Consider the following 17,866-nt stretch of genomic DNA (forward strand, 5'->3'; position numbering starts at 1 on the left):
CATGAAATTGTAGAATCACACTGATGAAGCACGCCATCAGGGAAAAGCTTGGATTCAAAGAGATTACTCGCCCGAGTCATCATCAGAAGAACTCTCCGATACTTCATTGGGACGAGATGCCTCCGAAATACTTGACTCGCCGAGAACTCGATCGAGTCATCGAAAACTCATCCGAGAAGTCTCCATCAACGGTAGAACCGGTTGATTTACACTGAATCACCCTGAGTCAACTCGTCGAGATTTTCTTTTGTTAATTTTACAGATTTTTTTTGCTAATCTTTTATTATTTTTGTTTAGCATAATTTTTTTTAAAATTATTCACAATTCTTAGAATATTAAATGCTTCAAAATTTGCATCTCGTCGAGACCGCGACCGATCTACCAAAACAGATGTGGAATGGTCCAGGCCCGCAACCACAATTGCGACTACGACTTTCAACCATGCTTGGAAATCTAATGTACTTGCAGAAATTCCTCTGCTATTAAAACTTGAGCAGAAATTCCTATGCCATCAAATCTTCAGCAATTTCTTTGAAATTTTCCAAGATTTTGAGTGATTTGTTGTTTAGTCACTTTTTAATTGCCTAAACAGAATAATAGCACGCAAGAGGGATATCTAATACAATCTTAGAAATGAAGGATTTAGATAGCAGGAAACTAGAGGTATGTTATTCTTTAGAAACTCCCCATTAGTCATCTTCAGCCAATGTTAATGCTGGATGAAGTAATATTTTGGATGACAAACAACCTTGAATATCTGTAGTTGCTCTCAATAAGGAACGAACAGAGAACTAAATGTATGTTACATATAAACTTGATGCTTTTACACCAAATAGCAATTCAGTCCTAATCAGTGTAAATGCTAAAGTAAAATTGAATGAAAACATAACAAGGATAATAAACCAATGATGGAATTACTGTAATGTTCCAACCACATTTCAGTCATCCATGTCAAGAAGCAACTTTTCCATTTTCTTTAACCTCTTCTCCATTTTCTTTCACCCCTTTGCTCAAGGTTTCTTCTGAACTCTTCACCTCACTGTCACCTTCTTTCTGTTTCTCTTTCTCTTCTTTCTCAGCTCTTAGTCTTTCTTCTTCCTCTGCTTTGAGTTTTGCTTCCTCTTCTGCTTTCAGCCTCGCATCTTCCTTGGCTTGCTCAATTGCTTTGATCAATCTCTCTAAACATATGTCAGCACCCTCTCCAGCAGCCTTTGGCATCAAATTTTCTGCAACATCTGCTGGAGTCACATTGGTTTCCTCCAACATATGTTCAATCTCGGAAAACAGATGGTGGGACTCAATGTCTAAGTAATTCTTAGCCAATACCTTGAATGCTTCAAATCCACAATATGAGAGTTCAATGTGCTTATCCATCCTCCCTCTTCTAATGAGAGCAGGATCAAGCTTTTCAACAAAATTAGTTGTGAAAACAATAAGCCTTTCGCCTCCTAAAGCTGACCAAAGCCCGTCGATGAAGTTCAGAAGCCCTGAAAGAGTAACCTGGCTGTTCTTCTTTTCCTCCATATTTTTCATCTTCTTCTTGACTGGATCTTTATCTTGCTTTTCTTCCTCATTTTTATTTTTCTTCTCTTTTTTCTTCTCCCTCTGCCCCGTGAGATCAAGGGAACAATCGATATCTTCTATTACAATAATAGCTTTGCCGGATGTATCAATCAGCAATTTCCTCAATTCAGTATTATCCTTGACTGAAGTCAACTCGAGATCATACACATCATAATTCATGAAATTAGCCATGGCAGCAATCATTGAGGACTTACCAGTTCCTGGAGGACCATAAAGAAGATATCCTCGCTTCCATGCCTTGCCTATCTTTGCATAATAGTCTTTAGATTTGCTAAAAGTGGTGAGATCATCAATGATTTCTTGCTTCTTCTTAGGTTCCATGGCCAGAGTATCAAATGTAGACGGATGCTCAAAAACAACACTGCTCCACATTGTCCTCTTGTACCCATACCAATCTTCACTCTTCTTGTTGATGTACAACTTCCGCTGTCTCTGACTTACAGTGATAGCTTTTCCCTGATCCAACACATGTTTCAGATACATCTTTGTGATGATTTCTCGGTGTTTTTTGTGAAAAGTGAGTTTGAAATATCTCTTCGCCTCTTCTCTGGGATAGAATGAAATCGACTGGCTGGTAGGAGTGTGTTTGCGAGAAGCCCACCAAAGCTTGATTCCCTCATATTCATCAGTAACCTCCCCCGCCTCCTGCATACTCAGGACTATCTGCTCGCAATCTTGGATGATGTTGGCTCTGAGACGGTTTGTTTGCTTGGTAGAGTTCTGATCAAGGTACCTTTCAATGGCCATAAAGGCTTTACTCCGCTGAAAACCATCACCTTGATATTCAGGGAATATGATTTGGATATATGGGGAGAAAAAGCTTCTAAGTTTCTCCTCATATCTCTTAATTTGGCCACGAAGTTCGCCAGGGAATAAGTTTTGACACATTGCCCAGACAAACATTACGCTCGCCATAGCTGACCCTAAACTAGCCCACATTTCCCCCATGGACATCATTTTACTCGCATTGAACGAATAATGACTATATTTTGAAGCTGTGGTAAAGTTTTGTTTCAGAGCTAGTTTGCTTTCCTTATTTATACGGAGAAAATCAACTAATTCTTCTGTTTTAACCATCTTCTCAGAAGCTACACATTGTTTTTCCTAGAAATGAGATCCAGTTGGGCCAGTCATCTTGCGATCCTTTTTCTTCTGTTCCTCGATTGTTTGGAAAAAAGAGTATCTTATTTTGTCTGTTCAGACTAAGGAAGCTGCAGTGGGAAACTTGGACTTGGCAACGTTTTCTAGTCAAAAATGTCCCCACCCTTTCCTCCTCAAACGAACCCTTTGACTGCTCCAAACGAAGCCGCACTGATTTTGCTTTGCTAATCGCAAGAAGCAGACCCATGTTGTTCTTTCTCTATTTTTATTTTTTTTTTGTTGTGCTGATTTTGTTTGCCGTTAACTTTAATTTCATCCTCTATCATATAACCAAACACTAGTCAAATAAAAAATTAAATACATATTAAATTAGTAAATAAATTTTTTTATCCAAATAAAAAGAAAAGGAAAAGAACAAATGAAATTCGTGTTTCATTTGTTCTTTTCTTTTTCATTTTATTTGGATAAATCATTTTATTTACTAATTGAATATATATTTAATTTTTTATTATAAGAAAATATTATTATTTGTGTTTAAACAATGTGTAGGGATTTTAACTCTACATGCGTATGCAAAAATCTAATTTTCATCTAATTTATAATTAAATCTTTATTCACAATACTGACATTTACTACTTTCGTTAACTAGATTGCTAACTCTTCCATTTATCTTTACACTCCACTTAGTTAATTCATCTTCTATAATACTTATGAGTCATTATTTCTTTTTAAGAATAAAATTGCAATACTATGTTTAAAAAGTCCACCCATTTTCTTTCTTCTTGCTCCTTGCTATTTTTATTTTCATTTTTGCTAGGACCCATGTATCTAGAGAGTTCCCAAATTATCTCCCATTATCGGCCATTTTAAATGATGACCAAATTTATAGAAGGGTTAGTAGGTACGCAGATCTGACTAGACCAAAAAGTGTTATGGCACCATCTTTGAATTTTTTTTTTCCTACAGGTGGGGTTTAAACTCACCTACAACCCAAGAAGGGACTGGTGGCCTCTGAGCCAAGCTTGAGAGAACACAAGCAAGTGAATCACATTCTTATATTTTTGTTCCACAAGCAACTGGATTTCACCCGTTCACTTTTGGCCTATGTTTTTAAATTCGGACCCGACATTGATCCGGCTGAGATCAAGGGTCAACGGATTCGATCGATGATGGGTTTGTTATTATAAAAATAAAATAAAATAGAAAATTACACCTAATTTGACATATATGATGGGTTCGTTTCGCGCAATCAACAAATTCATTAACCACCAGCCATTTGGACCGGTAGCCACCACCAAAGATTTAAAGTCTTGATGGGCAGGAGGTCAAAAGTTCAAACCTCAGCTATTTTACAAGTAGGAATATTCACTTTCCCCCGTGGCCATGACCACAATGGTCATGGTTCACTGTCGTTTTACAAGTGCATGTGCTTGAGAAAGACATTCGAGGCCATTTTTAAAAATTCTTCCTTCATGAAGAAGATTGTGACTTGTGAGGTCATTCTGCTTGCACCATTGGTGCCTCCATCCATTTATTTATTTAGTTTGTTACATAGGAAGAAGTATTGGTATTTGTTACTTACAAATTAGCAGTTTACATATACCATGGGAACAGAATCTCCCTGTTATTGTAAATTAGGACAGCACAATTTCTCACATCCACCATAGTTTTCACAAACATTAGATTGGTGCATTATTATTATTTTTATTATTATTATTTTGGGTAGGTAACAATTGAACTATACTTGAACTTCTAATTTAGAAATAGGAAACAACAACTATTAGGAAGTTTGGTTTATGGTTTGGTTATGCCAACAATGCATCCCTTAAAACCAAACTATCTACGAACACATTTTCACGCCATCACAAACAAAATTCTTCATTGAAAGTATTGCACCGTCGTCTTTGTTAATCATGAAAATTTGAAAATTCTTGCCGATCACTTTATCTTCAATTTATTGGCCTCCTTAGGCATCATCTAGTATCAAATTTCTTACTGTTGTAAATTATCACAAATGATCTGACAGGATTTTTTTTTTTCATTTCTTCAATATCACTATTGTATCAACAACAACAATAAGATTTTTTTTAATCACTATCCAACCCACAAATAACATGACATGATATCTCTTTTTGGATCTCTGTCTTAATTAGAGCCAAAAATTCCCGTAATTGTCAAATAATTAGAGTGCTTAAGGACCAAACTAGTGGCCCAATTTTATCTGATGTTCGAGTACTCTAACTCATCAAAAGAAAAATTACATTTTAAATTCCTATCACCATCTCCTTGTGACTCTAATTTGATGAACACCCTAGGATTAAGATTTAAAGTTTTGATACCATTTGTTAGCATATAAAATTATACAATGGAAGCATATTTGATACATAAAAAAATATGTAGGAGAAGAAAAGTTTAATAATTACAAGCACATGAAGCGCATCCGACTTTCATATTGAAACCGGCATAAAATCTAGGTAGAATTGCCATTTTTTTCCCTCCTAAATCCCAAATGAGCTCAAGAATTTAAGCAAGGGCAAATCACCGTCTTAGGTTGTCATCTTTTTTTTTTTTTTTTTAGTAATTTAGGTTGTCATCTATATTACTAAAATTTACGACATTAAGATTTTGCTTACCTGGGCTGATTTAAAATCTAGTCTAGCCCATTATATCGTTAAGTGTGGTCATGGCCCATTTTTAGACAACATCCAGAGGCAGCCAGAAGTAAGGCCTTGTTGGATACTCCGTCACTACACTTATTTATTTATTTAAGTCTTTTTTGTGCTCACAACATTCCTAAAGTTGTTTATGAACATTATTCGCCAAGATCAATGTAAAAATTTAAAATTTATTCAAAAACTTTTGCAACTAAATACTTATTTTGTTTTAGAGAAAAATCCAGTTTTGATATCCAATTTTTGACATATGAGCAGTTTTTATCCTTAAAATTTGGACAAAAGTAAATCTGGTATCTAATCTTTCAACTTTTGAGTACATTTAATACCTTTGATGATTTTTTCCCAAATTGTTACAAAAAAGAGTCACGCGATAGTCACATGTTCGGCAACTATTCTATTAAAAATGGCAAAAAAATGTAAAATATCCTTCTGATACTAAATACTTAGTTTAAGAACTAAATCTTACATCTTTTTGACATTTTTTTATGCAATACTTTACTATCATGTGACTCTTTTCGATAGTAATTTGAAAAAATCCGTTAAGGGTACCAAATGTGTTCAAAAGTTGAAAAATTGTGTGCTAAATTTACTTTTGTTCAAAATTTGGGGACTAAAAGCACTCATGCATTGTTTGACAACAAACCAAAATGGGGCTTACCATATTACTGGAAAACAAACTAAGTATTACAATCGTATTGTTAGCTTAAATTAAAAATTAGGCTAAGTGAGCGAGCTTTTGTCTCCTTAGTGAGAGTTGCTTTTTCTCTCACTTGGAAAATGTGTGCTTTTCTCTCTTTCATGGGAATTTAAAATTTCAAACCACAAAATTCAAAACACGTACTTCTCTGATACTAAAATCTTGGCCGGGACAGCAACAATACATTGGAAAATTAAGATCAGCAAGTCATAAATCACTCTAAATATGAATGCGACATAAATGCCAATGGAAGAAAACCATATATTGTTAGCATAAGAAGCATCTCCAAGCATTTCCATCAGTCGGCTATATGCTACTGATAAGAAGCATCTCCAAGCTATATGCTATATCCTCCAACCTTGCCGAATTCTTGAGCCTTGTCTTCCAAATTTGTGGTTGTGTCTTGTGTCTAGTATTCCTTTTCTTCTTTCTGTGTAGCAGCCAAAGCCTTAGTGTGCCTTGTACTGTCCCTTTCTTCTATTTTCTCTACTCCTTTGGTTGAGTTGGCATAGTTTTAAGGAATTGTGTGTGGTATACTATTTAAAACTGTCTTAAACATTATGGAGGAAGAACTAGCAGAAATAATGCAAAAATTTGTACTTTCAAGCAAAGAGATAGGTGGAGCTGACCTTAGATCCAGGGGATATAGACTCAAGAATCAAGGAATGTCAGGCCAACTTAGTGGAAAGAATCATGGGGGATAAGATAGTTAATTTTGTGGGAGTTGAGAACTTTGTCATCACAGCCTGGGACTATCCCAAGGATTTGAAGACGGTGGAACTAGGATCTAATTTGTTCCAATACAACATTCCAAAGTAAGAAGACAGGAATCGCATCTTAAATGAAGGACCATATATACTGGACAGCCAAATACTGGTGCTAAGGAAATGATTTGCAGGAATAGAGGAAGATAGCTCTACATTTAATATAGCTCCATTATGGATACAAGCACAAAACTTGCCCGTCCAGTGGATTTCCAAAGGAGGAAGTGATGTGTGCACGGACCTTGGCCCACCAATGACCCAGTTCAAGTACCATTGGGCCCAGTCACATGTGCACGGGCTAAGCAATTCAAGGAACGTTCAAGACCAACATGGAGTTCACTAAGATATTGAGGGCTTGGAGAGAGACAATCGAGTCGTTTACACCATGATCCAAGTCCACGAAGAGTCAAGCGGGCCACCAAGCGAATAAGGCCTTAGGCCCCATCAATTAGTTAGCAATTAGTTAATGATTAAGTAAGAGCATGGGCCGGCCCATCTTGTTCCAAAAACATGGGCCGACTTTTTCCTTTTCCTAGCCTTTAGGGTTTTAGTCACTTTAGCCTATAAATAGGCTTGCTTTGTAAGGTTTAAGGGAGACGTTTTATCAATAAAGTTTTGCATATTTTCGATTCTTCTTGAGAGAGAGATTCGACCCTTTTACTTGCTTTGGCAAGGGTTTTGAGCAGTTTTGCGTTCTGTCCTAGATTGTTCTACCGACCTATTCCCCTGGAGTATTCACCTTCATCGGAGTGTCGTCTACCGTCTTGAATCATATCGTGTCGTCCGTTTGGTTCTAGACCCCGCAATTCCAAGCGTTGGACATCCTCGCTAGATCCTTGGGCAAACGTGCTACGGGTCTCGAAACGTGTTGATCGAGGGATGAGCACATACACGTGAGCTTGTGTGACGTGAGGAATCTCCTTTTCTTTGCTTACCATTTTGGCAGGTCACGCACTCATGCCTAGAGAAGTTGCATCTTACCGATACAACCAAGAATTCTTGGAGAATGAGCCTTTCAAGAGGAGGGGTCTCAAGATGCCTACTCACAAGTACTCTAGTTCCATGCAATCCAGTTCACAACATGGGTATCATTCACTCCGGGAGGAGATGCAACGCCACCGTGCTTTGTGTGTATATGAAAGGTATAAACAAGATTGTGATGAGTGTGAGAAGGACCAAAGAAGTCTGCGTAGAGCATCTAAATCGAGGTCAACTTCAAGCAAACGAGGTGCATCTAAGAAGTGTCTTGACAATCAAGACGAGGAGTTTGAGAATTCTCGAATTGAGTCAAAGCTTCGTGAATCAAAGGATAAATTCCGAAGTCGGACTAATGCATTGATTGATTCTATGATGGAAAGACTTAGCCAAGTATGGGATTCCCACTTGGAGCAACTTAATCATGTGTCGACTGGTGGTAACAAAGGAAATATTCATCCTAGTCCCTCGTCGATTGAAGAGCCCTCTATGAATGAGATGCAACTAAGCCATGAACATAATCCGAACTCAAGTGCAATGAATGGACAATGGTCCGAGACAAATGGAGTGGGAAAAGGCAAGAATAGTTTGGCCTTATTGATGAGTAAAGAGGAGGAGTTGGCCATGTTCGCAAAAGTTGAAAGTCTGGACGTGTTGTTTGCTAACAAGCTAACATGTGTTTTGTTTAGTACCTCTTCTTTTGTGCAGATTAAACAAAGTCAAGTAGAGTTGGTCATGGCATGTTCCATTCCCATGTCACTTGGACACTTTGCGAGTTTCCATGGAGTTTGTCTTCTAGGAGCTAAATCTCTTTGGTCTCAATTCATGGAACCATGTCAACTCAAACCCGTCCACACCATTGGAGGATTGATTCGAGCTCGTCTTAAAAGGGAAATTTCAGATTCTACTGCTTGTTCTCTACCTATGGTTTATTCCTCACCTTTGCCTTATTTTGAGCATGATACTAGCACTAACTCTTGTCGCTCTCATGTAGGTGTTAAAGAGAAGTGTAAAGGACTAGCACTGGCATCTCAAGTTGAATCAATTGGTAGAAGGAATATTGAAGTGTCAAAGGGAGTTTTCTCATTTCCATCTTGCTCTACACCTTCTTACCATCTAGTTAATAATGTACCATTAGTTCTTTACCCGATTTCCGAATTGCTTCAAGTTGAAGGTTATTTTGTTTTTGTAGGTTGTAATGCTGTCCAAAATTTTCCAACTATGGTTAAGGACTTGCAACCCGATTTCGTGCTTATTCCTGCTGAAAGTGGAGCATGTTCGTGCTTCTTCACATGTCCAAAAGCTGGTCACCACGAGCTTACTTCACCAACTCCAACTTGCACAAATTCATATGATTCGTATGGAGTGCGTCTCACTTCATTGCTGCCACTTTTGTCGGGTGATACCCACAAATGTGTCAATAAAGATCCGAACGTTGGTCTTACATCACTGGTTCGTACTTCTAGGGAAGTGCAACCCGATTGGTTCAATGTTTCACCTCCAAATAGGCAAGTTGTGCCAAATCAGCAACAACCAGGGACGAGTCATACCACCTTGACAAACCCGATTTGGAATTTCTCTTGCTCCCATGAGCATCATTCTGAAGATCCTTATCTTGTGCATGAGAATGGTGACACTATAACAATGCATGGCCGAAGGATGATTAGAGCGCTTTGGATTGCTACCTGGAAGTTTCGCGAGCCTTACACAAGCTCTTTCCTATCTTGGCGCATGTCCTTGTTTGAGAGCCTAATGAAGCTGACCAAACGACATTTAACTTGGCTCGTGACCTTTCATTTGTTCCCAACGTGGCTGACTTACAAACGCACTATCGATTTGAGTTGTCATACTACTAACTCTTGTTAGTATCTTCCATCCCCATCTAGATTTGAGGACAAATCCTTCTTAAGAGGAGGGGACTGATGTGTGCACGGACCTTGGCCCACCAATGACCCAGTTCAAGTACCATTGGGCCCAGTCACATGTGCACGGGCTAAGCAATTCAAGGAACGTTCAAGACCAACATGGAGTTCACTAAGATATTGAGGGCTTGGAGAGAGACAATCGAGTCGTTTACACCATGATCCAAGTCCACGAAGAGTCAAGCGGGCCACCAAGCGAATAAGGCCTTAGGCCCCATCAATTAGTTAGCAATTAGTTAATGATTAAGTAAGAGCATGGGCCGGCCCATCTTGTTCCAAAAACATGGGCCGACTTTTTCCTTTTCCTAGCCTTTAGGGTTTTAGTCACTTTAGCCTATAAATAGGCTTGCTTTGTAAGGTTTAAGGGAGACGTTTTATCAATAAAGTTTTGCATATTTTCGATTCTTCTTGAGAGAGAGATTCGACCCTTTTACTTGCTTTGGCAAGGGTTTTGAGCAGTCTTGCGTTCTGTCCTAGATTGTTCTACCGACCTATTCCCCTGGAGTATTCACCTTCATCGGAGTGTCGTCTACCGTCTTGAATCATATCGTGTCGTCCGTTTGGTTCTAGACCCCGCAATTCCAAGCGTTGGACATCCTCGCTAGATCCTTGGGCAAACGTGCTACGGGTCTCGAAACGTGTTGATCGAGGAACGTATCAGGAAGGAAGACACATTAAACTTCGTATGATGGCACACATATCTCAGACTTTGATGAGAGGAAAAATGGTAAAATTGAATAAGGTGATTAAGTGGATTAACTTTAAATATGAGCGCCGTCCGAATTTTTGCTACAAATGTGGAAAATTGGACACAGCGAAAGGAATTGCAAAACAATGGTGGCAATAGAGAGAGGCCAACTGGAAAACCAATTTAGTCCCTGGATGAGAGTTGGAGGAAGTAATACCTCACCACAGAAGTGCCAAACCAATAGTAGGTACACAAATGACAGAATTCATTGCGGGTTCAAGAATGAGGAATTAGTTCCAAGCAAGGCAGTGGAGGAGTTGCAAACTATAGAGATGCAGACTGGGAAGGAAATGACAAAAGAAGTCAATACAAAGGCAAGAGGCACTATTTTTGCAAAATTTGAGAAAGAGGTAGTTGGAATTGCACTGTTGGAGGCAAGGGTGAAACAGCAGACTCAATTAATTAAGGGAAATAGTCCAAGGGACACCCCCAATCAAAGCAACGATCTGGCAGAATCAAGCAATATCTCTGGTGCCAGAAGCAGCAACCATGGTGCTGGAATAGAGGAAATCCACCTCAAAAACAGCAACCTGGATGTTAATAGCCTTAAAAAAGGGTAGGAACTATAGCAGAATAAAGAAAGCAGCTTGATCAGATAGGGAAAAATGAATTGCAGGTAGAAAAAGAGGAAAAGATGAAAGAGGAGCAAGGAGAGGAAATGCAGGTTGATGAAGGAATTTCTGAAAAGATAAAGGTGGTAGCATTAAAAAAAGAAAGGAGAATGAACAAGCAAATCAAATCACCAACAAGAACCAGACAACAATTAAAGGAGTCAAATGGACAGTGTAATAGACCAGAACACCAAGGGAAGCAAAAGGTTAGTTTGAGAAATGAGGAAATGAGGGATGCTGAGATGGAAGATCAAGACCAGAAAAGAAATAGAATTATTAAGATGTCTGTGTGTGATGCAGGGGAAGAAGTAGGGGTAGAGGCTAGCCCAACCTAGTCTCCAAAATCCGCATGAGAATACTGATGTGGAGTTCTCAAGGTGCAGGCAGCCCCTTGGCAATTCCTAGTTGAAGGAGATTAACAACTTCTTCTCCCCCAATATGATTATTCTGAGTGAGACAAAAAATAAGACAAAGTTTATAAAAAATTTTAAAAAAAGATTAAATTTTAATGAATGTTTTGTAGTCGAAGCAATGGATAGATTCGGTGGCATGACACTTATGTGGAACAATGACATAAAAATTTAGAGATCATACAGTCAACATTAACCATTGAAGCACATGTGTTAGACCTTGAAACACAAATGGATTGGTGGTTCATAGGTATTTATGCAAGTTGTTTGGATCAAGTCAAAGGAATCAATGGAAAGTTATTGGAGAAAGGAAAATGGATCTAGGAAAACATGTGGATAATAGCAGGTGCTTGTCAATGATATAGTATCCAATGAAAAAAATAGGGTGGCAAGGCAAGAGAGCAATAAAGCTTTAGGGATTTTAGGAATTTGATTGCAGATAATGAGTTAATAGATATAGGTTTTGAAGGAAATCCCTGGATATGGTGTAATGATTGGGACTGGAAGGGTGAAGTAAGACAAAGGCTTCATAGAGCTCTATGTAGCCTACTCTGGTTTCAGACTTTTGATAGCTAAATGTGCTTGTGTGGAGAATTATGGGTCTGATCATAGCATGCTAATGATTGACAATAACCCCCAAAATCACGGGAAGAAGAAGAGGTTTCTTTTTTATAAACGTTTGCTACAACATGATGAGATACATCAAGTGATCAAGAATGCTTGAAATATAGATTGTGAAAGGCTAAGAATGTTTAGACTCACAAAGAAAATTACCAACTGCAAAATGGCTCTCCTTAAGTGAAAAAATAAATTCCAAGGAAACTCCAAGCTAAAAATTGCCCAGTTCAAGCAACAAATGGAGCAAGTGAAAAAAAAAAAATCAGATGAAGAGAACAGAAAAGAGAAAATTAGAGACTTGAAGATTCAGCTGAAGGAAGCATACTTAGAAGAAGAATTGTACTGTAGTCAAGAAAACAGATGCATTTTGCCAAGAGAGGGGGATAAAAACACCCAATATTTTCATGCTAGTGTGAAAGGCAGAAGGAAAATAGAATGTAGAATCTGCAAAGAGAAGACGAATCATGGACAGGAAGTGAAGAGGAACTGGGATTGGAGGTAGTAGGTTACCATAACCAACTCTTCAACAGTTTAGGGGTGAAGTGTTTAGATGAAATTTTAGATGGTATACCACATACAATTTCTAAGCAAATGAATGATAACCTAACCAAAGTGGTAGAAAAAGTGGACATCAAGAGTGCATTGTTCTCCATGAATCCAAACAAATCCCCAGGTAATGATGGTACGAGTCCTCTTTTTTTTTCCAAGAATTCTGGTATATTATTAAAGATTATATCATCGGTGCCATCCAAACCTTTTTTCCATTCTAGCATTATGCTCAAGTCTTTGAATCATATGCTGATCTGTTTAATTCCTAAAGTGGAAAATCCCACTATGTTGAAGCATTACAGACCCACAAGTGTCTATAAAGTTCTGTACAAAATCATCTCCACAATCCTCTCTAATAGACTCGAAAAGGTTTTGAATGGCTGTATTAGTAAAATTTGGCTGCTTTTGTCCCTGGTAGGCAGATTTTACACAATGTTTTAATTTCTTATGACTTTTGCATCATTTAAAAAAGTAAAAAGAGTTTCATTGACCCTCCAACTCTTTACCAGGTAAAGTTTTAGCCCTCCAATAATTAACGGTAAAGTTTTGGCCCTCAATCTAATAAAATAGCATATTCATGGCCCTTCTGTCAGATCCAGCAATTAAATTTGACGGAAAGCATTATCTCGTGAGATGCACGACTAAATATCAAGGGCATTTTAGTCTCTAAAGGAGGGAACCTGAAAATCTAGAAAGGGAGAGCTTTGGCTGACCCATCAAGATTGCAGATCTAAATTATAAAATTGAGGCTTGAAGTAGCAGAAGGGGTGGAAATTGTTGGCAGCTGCCGAATCATGATTCATCAATTTTTGGAACAGCAGGGCAAGACCGTAGGCAGTATGCGCCTGCACCACAAGCTTCCATGTCTGCAATTGTTTCTTCGGCGTCAGCTTCCAGCAGGCAGTAGGAGTGGAGTGGGAGAGCAATTGAGTCTGATAGTGCATCAGTGGCAGCAGGCTTAGGACTTGGGCTGCCATGTGATGGTGGGTCCTTGGATGGAATTCTTCTTGTCAACCATTAAAGACTACCTTTGGTTGATCCAGACACAAGGAAAAAGGTATGTCTGAGATTTATTGCAACACCAAGGTACTCTAGCACTTCCGCAAGTACTTTGTCAGAACCTTCAGAACCTGAACTCCATTTTATGTATTTACCTCCAACAACCCAAGATGCAGATGGTGGGAAATTTGAGTTTTGTGAAGGCGTATGGACATTGAGATGCCCAAGCACTGCAGAATACTCGGATTGACTAAGAGCAAGCAATGAATTGTGACTATCTGGTTCCAGTTGATGCACAACAATTAACACTTTCGCCGCAGCATCCGGATCGAATAGTTTGATTTTTTCGCACTAGGGTTTTGGAGCAAAAGGGGTGGAAATTGTTGGAGAGAAAATTAGTGGTTAAAGTGTTTTTACTCTTTCTTTACTCAGAAACTATAATACCCTTAATATTTGGCCGTACGTCTCGCAAGATGATGCTTCTCGTCAAATTTAACTGCTAGGTTTGACAGAAGGGCCATGAATATTCTATTTTATTAGATTGAGAGCCAAAATTTTACCTTTAATTGTTGGAGGGCTAAAACTTTACCTGATAAAGAGTTGGAGGACCATTGGGACTCTTTTCCCTTTAAAAAATAAAAGGCAAGGAAAGGATGCATATTTTGTCTTGAAATTAGATATGTCAAAAGCGTATGATAGAGTGAAATGGAGATTTTTCGAAGAAATACTGAAGAGGATGGACTTTTGTGATATGTGGATCAAGTGGATCATGAGTTGTATCTCAACAATCACCTACTCCTTCAATATCAATGGAGAGTTAAGAGGATATGTGATTCCAAAGAGAGGAATCAGACAAGGAGACCCTTTGTCTCCATACACATTTTTGCTGTGCTATGAAGGTTTCACTAATTTTCCCAAGAATGCAAGAAAAGAAAAGAGGATCATAGGAATGAAAATTTGTAGAGAAGGACCATCAATAGCTCACTTGTTTATAACAGGTGATTCTCTGGTATTTAGCAAGGCAGATCGTACTGATGCAGCTAAGTTGATACAGATATTGAGAATATATGAGAAAGGCTCTGATCAAGTGATTAATTTGAAAAAGTTTTCTGTGTTATTTAGTAAAAATGTGTCTCAGTCAACACACAAGGAGATATGCAGAAACTTTGAGAACCGTCAAGCTGTATCCTAAGGGAAATACCTGGGCTTGCCCATGGTGATAACAAGGACAAAACAGCAAATATTTGGGTTTATCAGAGATAGCTATGAGAGGAGAATGAAGCAATGGAAGAATAAACTATTTAGTGCTACTGGTAAAGAAGTGTTACTTAAAGCAGTGTTTATGGCATTTTGCACTTATGCCATGTCTTGCTTCAAGTTGCCAGTCAAGTTATGCAAAGAATTGAGTTCCATGATGTCCAATTTCTGGTAGGGATAGGCAAATGGAAAGAAGAAAATCCACTGGTGTTCTTGGCAAAAACTCACACAAGAGAAGAAGAGGGATGGACTGAGTTTTAGAGATCTACAAAATTTTAATAGAGCCCTGTTGGAGAAACAAGTATGGATACTGATAACAAATCCTAATTCACTGGTAGCCAAGGTTCTAAAATGCCAAATATTATCCTAAGGAGTCCATTTTCAAATATAACGTCCACCAAAATGCTTCTTGGATTTGGCAGAGTTTGATAGGGGTCAGGGAGAATGTGGAAAGAGGAACCAGAAGAAAGATTGGAAATGGTAAAAGTACAAGAATATAGGATGATAACTGGAGACCTGAGAATCCACAAGGGAAGCCTATATCAGCTAAGCCTCAGGAATGCACTGTTCAAAAAGTGGAGGTCCTAATACACAATTTCAAGTGGAAGAGACCTCTGGCAGGGAGGATAGTCTCTTTTGGTTACACAGTGGAAATGGCCAGGATACAGTAGACTCAAGATATAAGGAACTCAACAGGCAAGGCAGCATATGGCAACAAAGGATCTGCAGGAGAAGAAACAAGCATGGAGGAGAAGCACTTATGGAAACATCTGTGGAAACTCAACATAAAACACAAATTGAAGCTATTTATTTGGAAATGCATGAACAAGGCCCTTCCTATTAATGAAGTCATCTATAATAGAATCAAGATGGGAACACCAATATGAAGAATCTGTGGAGAGGATATAGAGACAATAGAACATTTCTTTTTTCATTGCAGGACAGCTGAGGAAGTGTGGCAGTTATCACCAGTGAGATGGGATGGACTAGAAGATCAAAAACTTCAGGAAGTGGTGGAGTGCACTGACTGAAGCTAAATGTAGACTAGAAGGAGTGGAACATATAGCACTCACTGTTAATATCTTATGGCAGCTATGGAAGGCTAGAAATGGAAGAACCTTCAATGAGACTCCAAGACATCCAATGAAGATCATACAGAAGGCACATGGTGAATGGCTGGAATTCACAGAAGTAAGGGAGAAAGATAAAAAGGATGAGCACACCAGAAACAACAAGAGCAGAAAGTGTGCAGCAGGAAAGAAACTAGGCAATTGGTTTAATAAACCTCAGCATAATAACTAAACAGAAAGCAGACAGCTGCGAGATGGGGATTTGAATCATAGCAGAAAATAGCAGCTATCAAGTGCTAGCTCAATGGGCTGAGGAAATAATCTCATGAACCATGCTGTGGCCATAAAACTTGCATCATGTAAGGCAAGGGAACAACAGTGGAGAAAGATCAAGGTAGGAGTCCCACAGCAGCACTTACTAAAGATGCTAAGAGTCAACAAGTCCAAAGACATGAGATTGTACTCCCACCTAGAGGATATCCATAACTTATGCTCTATGACTGTGGAATGCTAATTTGTTTTGACTAGAACCAAAAATACTGATAGAATTTACTCTATTAGCAATTATGCTCTAAGTATATCTTTTGACGAGGTGTGGTTTAACCCTCAGTGCCATAGTGCACTTGTGTAGCAGCTAATCGAGCCTTTGCTCACAAAGTGTAAAGTTCATACACAATATCAATAAAATCACCATCGTTTCTGGAGAAAAAAAAAGTCACCAAAGGGCTGCATGTTTAACCTGAACCGGCAAATTCTAACGTGGATGAATTGAAATTCACAAAATACTGCCAATATTAAATTGATGGTTGATGGTATGCGGTGGTCGGTTCGAAATGCTTTGTTCCAAATTGAAATATCCTCATCTGGTGACTACAATAATGGATCCTGTCAGTAGTCGACTTTAACATTGTGATTGCGTTTAGCTGTTTAGATTAAAAAAATGTTTTAGTTAGGTACAATTGATCTTAAATTAGATGCTAGTAGCATTCTTGCATTACAATTCAGAAACAAAAAGGGTCAAGTATGTATGGCGGAGGCGATGTCATAGAAAATGCAATTTTTCTGGCAGTCATGAAAGGAATCTCTAATTCAAAGGAGCTGATAACATAAATGTGACTTGAAAATGCAGTTTTAATGGCATATTCTACAGTGACTTGAAAATACCAAAAGCGCTCACTCATTCACTAGAAATAAAGTGAAATACGCATGAAAAAGAAATTAAGATCATGAAATTGTAGAATCACACTGATGATGCACGCCATTTGGGTAGAAATTCCTATGCCATTAAAACTCTAGCAGAAATTCCTATGCCCTCAAAACTCTAGCAATTTCTTTGAAAGTTTCCGAGATTTTGAGTGATGTGTTGTTTAGTCACATTTTAATTGCCTAAATAGAGCAATACTACACAAGAGGGATATCTAATACAGGATTACAAATGAAGGATTTAGATAGCAGGAAACTAGAGGATGTTATCTTCAGCCAAAGTTAGTACTGGATGAAGTAATACTTTGGATGACAAACAACCTTGAATATCTGTAGTTGCTCACCATAAGGAACAAACAGAGAACCGAAGGTATGTTATCCATAAACTTGATGCTTTTACAACAAACAGCAGAAAATCTAAACAATGAACAATGCAAACTTTCTTTGAGGGAAAACGTTTTTATAGCTCTTAAATTGCATGAATGTTTTGAACGTGCAGAATTAGCGTTTGATCACATACAATTATCATTTTCAGGTAAATTGAGTTGATATGAAGATACAAAGTTTTGTAATGGATATAAATTATGAATGAATGTTGTGGGCGGAAAATAAGATTAATCTGAATAATCGGCCTTTAAGATCACAAATGACTGGTGATAGTTTAGTCATAGGCAAGCTGGTCG

The 17,866-nt window shown here is 38.2% G+C and overlaps 1 protein-coding gene across 1 annotated transcript; it reads right to left on the minus strand.

Moving 5' to 3' along the window:
* Positions 1-730: 730 nt before the first annotated feature.
* Positions 731-2,758, minus strand: LOC113701312 (AAA-ATPase ASD, mitochondrial-like). The gene has a single exon (XM_027221900.2). It carries the CDS (start codon positions 2,659-2,661, stop codon positions 952-954), a length of 1,710 nt encoding a protein of 569 aa, XP_027077701.1. The 5' UTR covers positions 2,662-2,758; the 3' UTR covers positions 731-951.
* Between the last annotated feature and the right edge of the window lie 15,108 nt (positions 2,759-17,866).

Source organism: Coffea arabica, chromosome 7e (assembly GCF_036785885.1).
Source record: "Coffea arabica cultivar ET-39 chromosome 7e, Coffea Arabica ET-39 HiFi, whole genome shotgun sequence".
NCBI classification, from domain to species: Eukaryota; Viridiplantae; Streptophyta; class Magnoliopsida; order Gentianales; family Rubiaceae; genus Coffea; species Coffea arabica.

Excerpts from the sequence above, each read along its gene's own strand:
- LOC113701312 (XM_027221900.2), bottom strand. The coding sequence starts at position 2,661 with ATGGTTAAAACAGAAGAATTAGTTGATTTTCTCCGTATAAATAAGGAA.